The following is a 14,838-nucleotide window of genomic DNA, read 5'->3' on the forward strand; positions in this document are numbered from 1 at the left end:
CCGCTAAATATAGCGGCGTTTTAAAAAGTCCTACATTTTACTTTTTGAAACCGATACCGATAATTTCCGAAATTAAATTTTTTAGCATTTATCGGGCTGCCGATACTATCGGACATCTCTACCTTAATAGCACGTTAGCATCGATTAGCTTTCAGTCATGCACTGACCAAATATGCCTGATCAGCCCTCCACTCAAGTCAATAATATCAAAAAATCTCACCTTTGGGCCTTCACGCACAACATTAAAAGTTTGGTGGAGAAAATGAGACAAAAAAGGGCGGCATAAAACACGTATTATTTAAATGTAAACAAACTACGGTGAGTTCAAGGACCGGCAAAATGAGTAGAACCATACGTCGCTCGCCAAGTAGTCTCTGATAACTGAAGCATGTTTAATACAAACAGTGTGATTTCTAACAATTGTGCAGGTTTGTGTCATTTTTGTCCTCTTACAGAGACCATATTAAAATAAAAATATATATTTTCCTCATCTTTTTCCATTTTCATACATTTTTGAAAACGCTCCAGGTTGCCACTAGGGCGGCGCTAAAGAGCCATCGGTTGCCGACCCCCGACCAAGCGGAGATTCACCTAACAGCAGGACAACAACCCTAAATATAAAACCAGGGTTTAAAAAACAACGTGTTTGTTATATCCAAGGACACACAGACTCAAACAGCAGTTTTTTTCATCTAAGAGACTTCCAACCGGCGTGGGTCACACTTCACTGTCGTAACACACCAGCACATAGCCCAGCCTGTATGCCAACATTCACTCCCCCTTTAAAAGGATGTCAACAACAACAATTATTGCAAGGCTTTACACAAAAACATCAAACCAAACAGAGCCAACCAAACTGGGTGGAAGGCCCACCGCCGAGCCTTGTGTATTGATTATTTTGCCACATGACAGGCTACAATTAAACCTATTCCTTTTCCTTTTTTTTTTTCCTATGGTCTGTTTTTTTGTTTAGTCTTTCTTTGAAGGGACAATGCACAGAGACATTAATCTCAAACACAGATATGTTCTGCACCAGATTATAGCTAATTAGGTAATTTCCATTTACAGTCCCTGGGTACCTACTTTAAAGAGATACAAACACATGCAATACAATTGTAACAATAACATTATACTATAACATCTAATAAAATTAAGAAAAGTCATAAATTGCCCTTACTTACTATATACATTACAACCACACCTCATTTACATCATCAAACCTAGACAATACATGCTCTTGTTCACATCTGTTGTCATTTATAAAAGCAACCATGATTTTAACCCTGCCTTTTGCCCGATTGTAGCTGAGATAGGCTGCAGCACCCTCCGCAATCCCAAAAGGGACAAGCGGTAGAAAATGGATGGATGGATGGATTTAACACACACCTCACAGCTTACAACAAAATGTTCTCATGCATAAATTTATTACACATTAAGTTGACATGACAAACATAGTGCCCACCTCATTGACCGTGTGAGCAACTTTGATTGCTCCACAGCCACTTTTTTAAGTTTGATTGTGATTGAAGAATAATCAGTTAGTGAAGTGAAGTGAATTATATTTATACAGCGCTTTTTCCTCAAGTGACTCAAAGCGCTTTACATAGTGAAACCCAATATCTAAGTTAAAATTAAACCAGTGTGGGTGACACTGGGAGCAGGTGGGTAAAGTGTCTTGCCAAAGGACACAACAGCATTGACTAGGATGGCGGAAGCGGGGATCGAACCTGCAACCCTCAAGTTGCTGGCACGGCCGCACTACCAACCGAGCTATACAGCTGTACTGCTAGTGGTTCTTAACCTTATTGGAGGTACCGAACCCCACCAATTTCATATGCGCATTCCCCGAACCCTTCTTTAGCAAAAAACAAAACAAAACATTTTTTTCACATTCAAAACAAAGTTATGTTGGTTTTTTTTACTGGTGCACAAAATCAACCGTGCATGAACCTCACCTTGTTCAAAGAACAAAACCAACAGTGCACGAACTCACAACAAATTACACACCTGCAAATCAGATGGAAAATTAGAGGGAACATTGTTTGGGGGTATCCATCATACGCCGATAGGGAGAGGTTTTTATTTACACGATGAGTTGGGTGTGTTTTGACCTCCGTGGCGGAGGTTCCGCCGAACCCTTAAGGCCGACTCACCGAACCCCTCGGGTTCGATCGAACCCAAGTTAAGAACCACTTGTCACAGCAGATGTAAACTGGACAAAGTGCCTAAGTGGCGCCGGTGCAGTTTTATTTAGGATTCGATGGGCCATTCGTATTGATACTAATCTTTGAATGTTAGCAAAATTCAACAATCTATATTTTTGAAGAGCTAAACAGTGATAGTGGTGTTGTTTTCGATCAAGGATTTTGAGTGATTGTTTGTGCAAGGTTTCCAATGGCTTCAGTGTAATTTTGCTTGCCTGGGACCAACAGTAACATAGTTCTGCCAAGTCGAGAGGCTTTTAGCAGGCCCTGACAGGATGGGTCCCAGGCTGCATAGAGTCATCCTGCATACCTGGGTCAGGTGGCTCCGGCAACTGTGCACACAGTGGTGAACATGCCCTTTCCCAAATACTTTGGCACGTGTTGCAGCCGTGAAATTCTAAGTTTATTATTATTTTTTTTTAAATAAAGTTTGAGTTTGAACATCAAATATCTGTCTTTGTAGTGCATTCAATTGAATATGGGTTGAAAAGGATTTGCAAATCATTGTATTCTGTTTATGTTTACATCTAACATAATTTCCCAACTCATATGGAAACGGGGTTGTATTTTTGGGTTCATTGAGGTTAGCTAATTTGATAAGCAAAATTTTTCTTGTTCTATTGGCAGGTGTTTTTACTTAGTTCAAATAAAATACCCCTATTTTTTGTATTTTCTTTTCTTGTTTTTGAACACTGACTTTTTGCAGTGCAAGCTATACCGCCCCCATCTATGTTCCTATCGACGCGGACAGCTGTGTGGTTTTGGAGACACAGTGACAGCTTCGTTGTCGCTCATAAATAGGATGTCCGCGTCACTTTTAGTCCAATATTTGCCACGGTAGCCAGTCCAACACAAAATTATTATTCGCACAACACAGAATAAAGTAATCCACTTAGATAACACTTAAACAGCACATAATGGTAAAGGAAACAGCAGTAGCACGAGTAGCCAGGAGAGAAGCGCAATCAGAAGCGTGCCCGTACAATAATGTTATTGAAACACGGCACCGTTTGACTTTAAGTGAATCGTAAAGTCAAACGGTATAATTCGGTTGGTGCCTATAAAAGTACTGAATTCAATATCCATCCTTAGTCACAGTAAATCAAAGTGGGAAAGCACGGGGTAAATAGTGAGCTGTGGCTGCCACTGGTGGACAGCAGCTCAGCACGCAAGTGTCCAATTCTAGGGCGCATCCTGTCTGAGGAGGGCACCGAGTTGTGTGGTGGTGTCAGAATAGCGGGGAAGGAAGCGCAGGTAGAAGGCGGTCAATGGCAAAGTGCGGGAGAGGAAGGCTCAGGACAGCATGGACATTTGAGTGAAGGGGGCTCAGACTGGCACACTGCAAAAAGTCAGTGTTCAAAAACAAGCAAAAATTTGGGGTAATTTACTTGAACTAAGCCAGGGGTCGGCAACCCAAAATGTTGAAAGAGCCATATTGGACCAATAATACAAAAAACATCTGTCTGGACACACAAAAAATTAAAAGCCTTTTATAAGTGATATAATGATGGCAACACATGATGTAAGTGTCCACATTAGGTATATTAGCCTACTATCAAAGGCTGATGCAAATCTTTGTTGACAGAAATATTGCATTTTAATTTTTATTCTACACATTATTGCAACATTGGAAAATATTACTAAAACGGAGGATTCTCGCAGGATGAGATTACTTCTGGAAATTACTGGATCAGAATGGCCAAAGGTATAGAAGTGTTTGTCCAAGTTAAAGGAAACTGCAGGCTGTTTTCTTTAAATGGATTTATTACAGTCTTTGCAATCTGGGTAATGTTTGCTGTGGTCTGGAACAACATGGCACACAAACAACCATGAGAAATGCAGCCAATATTACATACAGATAATATGTCATGAGACATGCAAATATAAATTAAATACACAGAAGACATAAGTAAAGGAAATAAAATGAGCTCAAATATACTTACAAACGAGGCTTAATAATGCAATATGTACACTCAGCTAGCCTAAATAGCATGTTAGCATCGATTAGCTTGCGGTCATGGATTGCCCAAATATGCCTGATAAGCACTCCAGCAAATCAACAAAGTCAACAAAGCTCACCGTTGTGCATTTACGCACAGCATAAAACGTTTGGTGGACAAAATGAGACAAAAAATGAGTGGCATAAAACATATTTTTCTGTGGCAGGAAAGTTGTCATGTTAACAAACTACGGTGAGTTCAAAGACCGCCAAAATTAAGACAAAACGGTGCTGGCATATATTCTCATCAGTGACTCATGTATAACATAAACAGTGGGATTGCTAACAATTAGGAAGGTTTGTGTCTGTTTTTTTCTCCTACAGAAAATATATTAAAACAAAAAATGTGTTTTTTTTTTCTTTATCTTTTTCCATTTTCACACATCTCTGAAAGAGGTCCAGCGAGCCATTAGGGCGGCGCTAAAGAGCCACATGCGGCTCAAGAGCCACGGATTGCTGACCCCTGAACTAAGCAAAATAGAACAATAGAACAAGAAAATTTGGCTTGTCAAGACTTTCCTAAACAAGTAAAATTAGCTAACCTCAATGAACCCAAAAATACCTTAAAATAAGTATATTCTCACTAATAACAAGTGCACTTTTCTTGGTAGAAAAAAGAGGTCTTTTTGCTCAATATGTCGAAAAATATTCTTAAATTAAGTAAATGCTAGTGCCATTATCTTGACATAGTGATATGCGCTCGGCATTACATTTCTTGAAACCAGCAAACTTATACTAAAAATTAATGTATTGTTCTTAATTGAAAGACAACAAGGCAATCGCTTGTTACTCTCGGGGTCTCTTAGCCGCTCAGGCAAATCATATGGTCTAAAAATGCACTTTCCCATCGACAGCATGACATCATCGCGCCAAGTGCATGATCTTTCAGTCAATTAGTGTGCGTATATTAAGCAATATAGTAATTTTGAAGAATTTATCTGAATGTGCATGCACTATTTCTGTTTGAAATGTTAAATGTTTAAATATTAACTGTCAGTTTGCTGCACTGTGCCAACTGTACTACTTTATGAGTACGGATTTTCTCTTGTTTCATTGAAAATAAAACAGCAAAGTCCATTTGGCTGTCATCTGTTTTAATTATGAGACACAGTTGTGTCAAAATCATGATTTTTTTTTTTCATGCTTGAAATAAGAAATTATTGCTTAGAGAAGTAGTATTGTAACAGTTGATATATTTCAAGCATATTTTACTCAATATAGATCATAAAATCTCAGCAACAAGCTGTAACATCTTACTGAGATCATTTAGGACCAAAACCCTTAAAACAAGTAAGAAACTCTAACATAAAATCTGCTTAGTGAGAAGAATTATTGTATCGGACAGAAACAAGCAAATGTCACCCTTATTTGAGATATTTAATCTTACTTAGATTTCAGTTTTTGCAGTGCAGCAGTCAGGCGAAACCCCACAAACTGGATGGCAGGTGCAGTAAAGACTCACTTTTCACTGTTCAAGGTAAGGTTGCTGCGTGCAAGAACCTGAAGTACCTCTGAAAGGCAGTGTAGCGGAACACGCCCATTTGAGTCACAAAAGCTTGCGGCTGTCTTGGTTTAGGGGAAGTTCAGTTTGATGAAGAGCCGTGGAACTTTGCAATAGCTACTCTGATGTGGGAAGTGGGTACTTGACGGGGATGACTGAACTGTTTGCCTGCCGGAGGTCGACAATTTTTTTTTTCTTGCCACCACCACGTTAGAGATCCACAGAGTTAACTCGCTAGATGACGCCCGCGTCCAGCAGCTTCTGCGGGTCTGTGGTGATGTCATCATGCAAGGCGAGGGGCAAGACGCAGCAGAGTTTGAATGACATGGCACACAGGCGGGTTGATGCGCGGCTGGTGGTTAAAAGCCAGTATAGCCAGTATAGTTGAGCCTGTAGTGCAGGGGTGCCCACACTTTTTCTGCAGGCGAGCTACTTTTCAATTGACCAAATCGAGGGGATCTACCTCATTCATATATATCATTTATATTTATTTATTTATGAAAGAGACGTTTTTGTTAACAGGTTAAATGTGTCTAATGATTATACAAGCATGTGTAACACATATAGATGTCTTTCTTTCATGAAGACAAGAATATAAGTTGGTGCATATTACCTGATTCTGATGACTTGCATTGATTGGAATCAGACAGTATATGATAACGCCCACATTTTCGAATGGAGGAGAAAAAAAGTCCTCCTTTCTGTACAATACCGCATGAAAGTGGTTGGTTTTTGGCATCTTATTTATCCAGCTTCCATACACTTTACAAGAAAAATATTGGCGGCAAATTCCGTAGCTTGCTTGATTGATTGACATTCACGGCATTTCCTATCTTCACAATAAGAGCCCTGCGTCATGCTGCCTGCGCTAATAAAATAAAGAGTCTCGGAAAGCTGGAGTGCACAAGCGCTTGTGCACTCCAGCTGTCCGAGCGATCGCTTGTGCACGGCAGCTTTCCGAGACTCTTTATTGTGTTAAGGCAGGCAGCATGAAGCAGGGTTTTTATTGTGAAGAAAGGAAATGTGCAGTCGGTCTTTAGGCTTTTGATGGCAGGTATGGCGCGAGAGTCTGTTGAAATAAAAAGTGTTTCTCTCCTTCCTCTCGGTCATTTTTTCTTAATATTGATCACGCAGCAGCCAGCGTCATCTCACAAGACCCTCGGGTGCCTTGGATGTCAATCAAGTGACGTCTTGATGAAGATTGATGATCGCTAATTTTTAGGTCTATTTTTTTAAAAGCCTGGCTGGCGATCGACTGACACACCCCCTGCGGTCGACCGGTAGCGTAACGGGCACCCCTGCTGTAGTGTCTAATGGAGAAGGTCAGCGTGCAGAAGAGGTCAAAGCCCAGCATATTATCACCATGTCGAGACATGTGGAAGCTGAATGCTTGTAAGGCTCTAGATCCACAGCGCACAGAGAAGGTGGCAGTGCCCTCCATGCCAATTTTAGTGTGTCCATATCCGCACAGCTCCTCTTCTCCTGCCTAAATTGATTGTCGTGTAAAGAGCTTTATGACTGTTGATTCATTTAGCAGCGACTTGGAGGCGGCAGCACACACCGTCCACGTCAACAGCGCACTGATAAATACAATGATTATGAAATCATATGGCTGGCCAATTTAGGCAAAAATAAAAATCACAATTAATTGAACCTAATACTTCCATTTTGGCAATTATTCCATTCAGAACTCAGTTCATTCTCTAAATAACGTAAAAGTGCATTGGAAAAAAATCATTAAAAATGACAGAAGTAATAGCAAAACCATTTAGAACAATATTAATAAACATACCATTAAACAAAAGAAAAATGACAATTGTGAGTTAGAAATAATTATACAAAACCCAAAACCAGTGAAGTTGGCATGTTTTGGAATTCGTAAATAAAAACAATGATTTGCAAATCCTTTTCAACTTATATCCAATTGAATGGACTGCAAAGACAAGGTACTTAACGTTCGACCTGGAAAACTTTGTTTTGCAAATATCAGCTCATTTGGAATTTGATGCCTGCAACATGTTTCAAAAAAGCTGGCAAGAGTGGCAAAAAAGACTGTGAAAGTTGAGGAATGCTCATCAAATACTTATTTAGATAATCCCATAGTTAAACAGGCTCATTGGGAACAGTTGGGTGCCATGATTGGGTATAAAGGCAGCTTCCGTGGAATGGTCAGTCATTCACAAATAAGAATGGAACGAGGGTCACCGCTTTGAAACAAATGTGTGAGAAAATTGTCTAACACTTTAAGAACAACATTTCTCAATGAGGGGATTTCACCATGTACGGTCCGTAATATCGTCAAAAGGTTCAGAGAATCTGGAGAAATCACTGCACGTAAGTGGCAACGACAAAACCACCATTAAATGCCTGTGACTTTCGACCCCTGAAGCGGTACAGCATCAAAAATCGACATGTGTGTGTAAAGGATATCACCACACGGGCTAAAGAACACTTCAGAAAACCACTGTCAGTAACTACAGTTGGTCGCTACATCTGTAAGTGCAAGTTAAAACTCTACAATGAAAAGCAAACGCCATTTATCAACAACACCCTTAAACACCGCCGGCTTCTTTGGGCCCGAGCTCATCTAAGATTAACTGATTGTAAAATTGTCTGTTCTGTGGTTTGACGAGTACACATTTCAAATTGTTTTTGGAAACTGTGTACGTCCTGTCCTCCGGACCAAAGATGAAAAGAACCATCCGAACTGTTATAGGCGCAAATTTCAAAAGCCAGCATCTGTGATGGTATGGGGGTGTATAAGTGCCCAAGGCATGGGTAACTTGCACATCTGTGAAGGCACCATTAATGCTGAAATGTACATACAGGTTTTGGGGCAACATAGGTTGCCATTAAAGCAACGTCTTTTTCATGTACGGCCCTGCTTATTTCAGCAAGACAATGCCGAGCCACATTCTGCACGTGTTACAACAGCGTGGCTTCATAGTAAAAGAGTGCGGGTACTAGACTGGCATGCCTGTAGTCTAGACCTGTCTCCCATTGAAAATGTGTGGCGCAATATGAAGCCTAAAATACCACAATTTGAGACCCCGAACTGTTGAACAACTTAAGCTGTACATCAAGCAAGAATGGGAAATAATTCCGCCTGAAAAGCTTCAAAAATTGGTTTCCTCAGTTCCCAAATGTATACAGAGTGTTGTTAAAAGGAAAGGCCATGTAACACAGTGGTAAAAATGTCCCTGTGCAAACTTTTTTGCAATGTGTTGCTGCCATAAAATTCTAAGTTAATGATTATTTGCCCAAAAAAAAAATTACGTTTCTCAGTTCAAACATTAAAAATCTTGTCTTTGCAGTCTATTCAATGGAATATAAGTTGAAAAGGATTAGCAAATCATTGTATTCTGTTTTTTATTTATGACTTACACAAAGTGCCAACTTCACTGGTTTTTGGTTTTGTAAAAAAAACATTTGGTGAATGATCCTAACATTGTTGCCTCTGCATTTAATATATATTGTATATTGTTTTTGATCAAAGTTTGTGTCAGTTGTTTCATGCACTTCATCAGAAAATTACTTTCATCTACAAAAGTGTCCCATGAAATTTGGAGTTTGTTCCCATCATTCAACTAAAACTGCTCACAGTGTCTTCTTACAGTGAAAACCCAAGAACTAACATAAGAGCAACTCTATTGGAGCCATTTTTTATAGATATTAAATGGAATTTCACATCTACCATATAATTTTATGAACTAAAAACAATATATTAAGACTTCTGAGCAGGCTCCAGGGTGGAGTTGTATCTCAATAACAGACTATATTGTGGTACGATCAACAGTGTCAAATGCCCTATAGGGGACCTGCAAAGTTCCACACATTTCCCGGTCTACAGCAGGGGTCTCAAACACGTGGCCCGCGGGCCACAGTTGGCCCGCACCTTGATGTGAAAATTTAATGTTGGTGCAGCTTGCGAGTTTTACATGAATGGCGCTTTACAGCATCAAACTTTAATTCCTTCGATTTTTCTGGGAGACTCACAATGTCAGTGCCCCTCCTGGGATAATCATCCTCTTGGATTTCTCTTCAACAGCAATAGTAAGAGAGGACCGTGAATGAACTGCCTCAAACGTCCTCTTCAACCTGTACAAACAGCGTGCCAGCACAGCCATACGTTGTAGTCAGTGTTCATAGACGTAGTAAGCGACTGCAAGACATAATTGATCAACAGCCACACAGGTCACACTAAGGGTGGCTGTATAAACAACTTTAACACTGTTACAAATATGTGCCACACCAAACAAGAATGACAAACACATTTTGGGAGAACATCCGCATCGTAACACAACATAAACACAACAGAACAAATACCCAGAATCCCATGCAGCCCTAATTCTTCCGGACTACAATATACACCCCCGTTCCCCCCTAACCCCGCCACCTATTGTAGCCCGGAAGAAAGAGTTAGGGCTGCATTGGATTCTGGGTATTTGTTATGTTGTGTTTTGAAATTTCTCCCAAAATGTGTTTGTCAATCTTGTTTGTTGCAGGGTTCACAGTGTGGCGCACCTTTCTAACAGTGATAAAGTTGTTTATACGACCACTCTCAGTGTGACCTGTAGAGCTGTTGAATAAGTTTTCTTGCAGTTACTTCCGTGGGTCGTCAGAAGCCTCATACAATATGTGACTGGGTCTGTACACTGTTTGTAGGGTGGAAAAATGGACGAGACGGCAGGTAGTAGAGGACGTTAAAGGCAGTGCCATCACGACATACGCCCTTACTATTGTTGCCCAAGTGAAAACCGGGAGAATGATTGCCTGGGGAGATTGACAGGAGGGCCACTGATATTCGGGTGTTTCCCGGAAAAATTGCGAGAGTCGGGAAGGACGGGAAAGCCATTCAAAGAAGGTGAAATCATTAAAAAGTGCATGTTAGATTTTTTTAAGAAATCTTTTCTCGCGGCCCAGCCTCACCCAGTTTCTGCATCCAGTGGCCCTCAGGTAAATTGAGTTTAAGACCCCTGGTCTACAGTATATTAATGATCTTTTTGACATATAAAAATATTCATGTCCGAATGCACGCCGATGATGCGGTAATTTATACTCAAACTAATTTAGAACACAAATAATATACCAGAAGCTGGCGGCATTCTTACAGCAGACTTGAACCAACTCTATTTGCTCACACAATCTTGTTTTCTTCTAAACACAAAAAAAAACAAAAAACGTACACATTATGTTTTTTTGTGTTTTAACGAATAATAACTGAAGTATTTTTTCACTAATAGACAATATCTGGTGCGTGCGTGCATATATATATATATGTGTGTATATATATATATATATATATATATATATATATATATATATATATGTGTGTGTGTGTATATATATGTGTGTGTATATATATATATTTTTTTATATATGTGTGTATATATATGTGTGTATATATATATATTTTTTTATATATGTGTATATATGTTTGTATGTGTGTGTGTGTGTATATATATATATATATATATATATATATATATATATATATATATATATATGTATGTATGTATGTATGTATGTGAATATATATAAATGGGTTGTACTTGTATAGCGCTTTTCTACCTTCAAGGTACTCAAAGCGCTTTGACACTACTTCCACATTTACCCATTCACACACTGATGGAGGGAGCTGCCATGCAAGGCGCCAACCAGCAACCATCAGGAGCAAGGGTGAAGTGTCTTGCTCAGGACACAACGGACGTGACGAGGTTGGTTCTAGGTGGGATTTGAACCAGTGACCCTCGGGTTGCGCACGGCCACTCTCCCACTGCGCCACGCCGTCCCCATATATATGTATATTAGGGCTGTGAATCTTTGGGTGTCCCACAATTCAATTCAATATCGATTCTTGGGGGGTCACGATTCGATAATATATCCATTTTTTTCGATTCTCGATTCAAAAACGATATTTTTTGTTTTCATTCAATACATAGGATTTCCGCAGGATCTACCCCAGTCTGCTGACATGCAAGCAAAGTAGTAGATTTTTTAAAAAAAAGAAGCTTTTATAATTGTAAAGGACAATGTTTTATCAACTGATTGTAATAATGTAAATTTGTTTGAACTATTAAACGAACCAAAAATATGACTTATTTTATCTTTGTGAAAACATTGGACAAAGTGTGTTGTCAAGCTTATGAGATGCGATGCAAGTGTAAGCCACTGTGACACTTTTTTTTTTTAATAAATGTCAAACGATAATGTCAATGAGGGTTTTTTAATGACTGCTATGATCAAATTATAACTAATATTGATACTGTTGTTGATAATATACATTTTTGTTTCACTATTTTGTTCTGTGTCGTGTTTGTGTCTCCTCTCAATTGTTCTGTTTATTGCAGTTCTGAGTGTTGCTGGGTCAGGTGTGGTTTTGGAATTGGATTGCATTGTTATGGTATTGCTGCGTAGTGGTTTGTTGGATTGATAAAAAAAAATTGATTTTTTAAAAATGAGAATCAATTCTGAATCGCACAACGTAAACGATTCGATTCGTATTCGAATCGATTTTCCCCCACACCCCTAATGTATATGTATATATATGTATGTATGTGTATATTTATATATATATATATATATGTATATATGTATGTATGTATGTATATATGTATATATACAGTATATATATATATATATGTATGTATATGTAAGTATATATGTATGTATATATATATATTTATATATATATATATATGTATGTATATATATATATACATGTGTGTGTGTGTGTATATATATATATATATATATTTATATATATATATATGTATGTATATATATATATATATACATGTGTGTGTGTGTGTATATATATATATATTTATATATATATATATGTATGTATATATATATATATATATATATATATATATATATATATAACGCTGTGGATGGAGCTTGAATGAGGAGAATTTGCGATATTGAAAATATCTGTTTGTTGAGACAAGTTGTGAGATCAGAAGTGTACCAGTAATTACAATGTCTTATTATTAGGGTGGACTTTGGCCACAGTAATAAAACATTGTTCTTACGGTTTCAGCATTGCCTCCACATGGCACCAATATTTTTTTTTAAATGCCTGGGATTGAGGATAAATTATTCAGTTTGGAGCATCTCCATGAGGTCAACAAATATGATTTCGGTGGAAACATCATATTTGTTGACCATCAGGCAATAAAGTGCCTTCTGCAACAGTCTTCAGCTACTGTATTCTTGTTCTTCTCTTGTTGCAGGAAGGACTTTGAGGATCTTTTCGATGTCATCATCACAAACTCGCTCAAGCCTGGTTTCTTCTCCTTAAAACCGCAACAGAGGTCTTTCAAGAATCTAGGTGAAAATCTTTAAATTCTGTGCTTCTTTCACTTTCACTTACACAGTTAAAGTCACTTCTCAATACAAAGCAAATTTACACGCAAAAATGACAACTCAAATAACAATCCTGCCTGACAATGAAGATGAAACAAGGTTACTAATATTGATGAGTTAATATCAGAGATGTCAGATAATATCGAACAGCCAATATTATCAGCCGATAAATGCTTTAACATGTATTATCGGAAATTATCAATATCCGTTTTAAAATTATCGGTATTGGTTTCACAAAGTAAAATTTATGACTTTTTTAAAACACTGCTGTGTACACGAACGTAGGTAGAAGTACAGAGCGCTAATAAACCTTAAAGGCACTGCCTTTGCTTGCTGGCCAAGTCACATGATATGCATGACTTTTCACACACACAAGTGAATGTAGGCATACTTGGTCAACAGCCATACAGGTCATACTGAGGGTGGCCGTATAAACAACTTTAACACTGTTACAAGTATGCGCCACACTGTGAACCCACACCAAACAAGAATGACAAACACATTTCCGGAGAACATCCTCATCGTAGCACAACATAAACACAACAGAACAAATACTCAGAAACCATTGCAGCACTAACTCTTTCGAGACGCTACAATATACACCCCTGCTACAACCTACCCCCGCGCCCACCTCAACTTCCTCATGCTCTCTCGGGGAGAGCAAGTCCCAAATTCCAAACTGCTGTTTTGAGGTATGTTAAAAAAAAAATAATGCACTTTGTGACTTCAATAATAAATATGGCAGTGCAATGTTGGCATTTTTTTTCCATAACTTGGGTTGATTTATTTTGGAAATCTTTTTACATTGTTTAATGCATCCAGCAGGGCATCACAACAAAATTAGGCATCATAGTGTGTTAATTCCACGACTGTGTATATCGGTATCGGTTGATATCGGTAATTAAGCGTTGGACAATATCGGATATAGGCAAAAAAGCCATTATCGGACATCTCTAGTTAATATACTTGAGCTCAGTAGTGGCCTTTCAGTGTTGTTTCAGTATGCATACAGTATGTGGTGATGTTGCGAGGTACGCGTCCCTGACACATTCAAATTGGAAGTACATTTAATATCCACGATTCTTAAGGACGCGCCTAATTTTTCTCATGGAAAACAATATATTGTGAAATAAAACTTGTGTTTTTAAATTTACAGTAACTAAAAGAGGTGCAACAATTTATTGATGCAGTCAACAAAAAACATTAAAATAATTTGTCGCCGACAAATGCATTTGTTGAGAATAGTCGACAACGTCATTTTTCAAGACATAAACGGGGGATGCATGTGCTAGCACGATTGGTTACCACCGGAAAAAACAGGAAAGGAATATTTAAAAACTAAACACGTCACAGGTACGAATAACAAGCTCAGTTTGCAAATCGGACCTTGCTTTTAACATGGGAGCATTTAAATCGTAGGCTCGTCGGAAATCTTGAGGATGAGATTTCTAACTCAACTCGGTAAGACAGTTAGCATGTTAGAAATTTGCTTGCCCTTTCTTACAAATCCACTAACTTGTAATAGGTATTTTTGAAACAGCCTAATGTGCTGTACAGTTACAGTATGAATATATAGTTTGGACACACCTCCTCATACAATGCATTTTCTTTATTTTCATGACATTGTAGATTGTCACTGAAGGCATCACAACTATGATTGAACACATGAGGAGTCATGTACTCAACAAAAAAGGTGAAATAACTGAAAACATGTTTTTTACTCTAGTTTCTTCAAATTAGCCATCATTTGCTCTGATTACTGC

The 14,838-nt window shown here is 38.4% G+C and overlaps 1 protein-coding gene across 2 annotated transcripts in view; it reads left to right on the forward strand.

Moving 5' to 3' along the window:
* The window catches only part of nt5dc1 (5'-nucleotidase domain containing 1), a 99,935-nt gene that overhangs the window by 40,255 nt on the left and 44,842 nt on the right, over nucleotides 1-14,838 (forward strand). For both annotated transcript variants that reach the window (XM_061900369.1, XM_061900370.1), the window contains one exon: nucleotides 12,943-13,040. In XM_061900369.1, coding sequence (XP_061756353.1) covers nucleotides 12,943-13,040 — 98 coding nt within the window. The remainder of the gene's footprint in view (nucleotides 1-12,942; nucleotides 13,041-14,838) is intronic.

The sequence above is a fragment of the Nerophis ophidion genome, linkage group LG05 (assembly GCF_033978795.1).
Source record: "Nerophis ophidion isolate RoL-2023_Sa linkage group LG05, RoL_Noph_v1.0, whole genome shotgun sequence".
In the NCBI taxonomy this organism is placed as follows: Eukaryota; Metazoa; Chordata; class Actinopteri; order Syngnathiformes; family Syngnathidae; genus Nerophis; species Nerophis ophidion.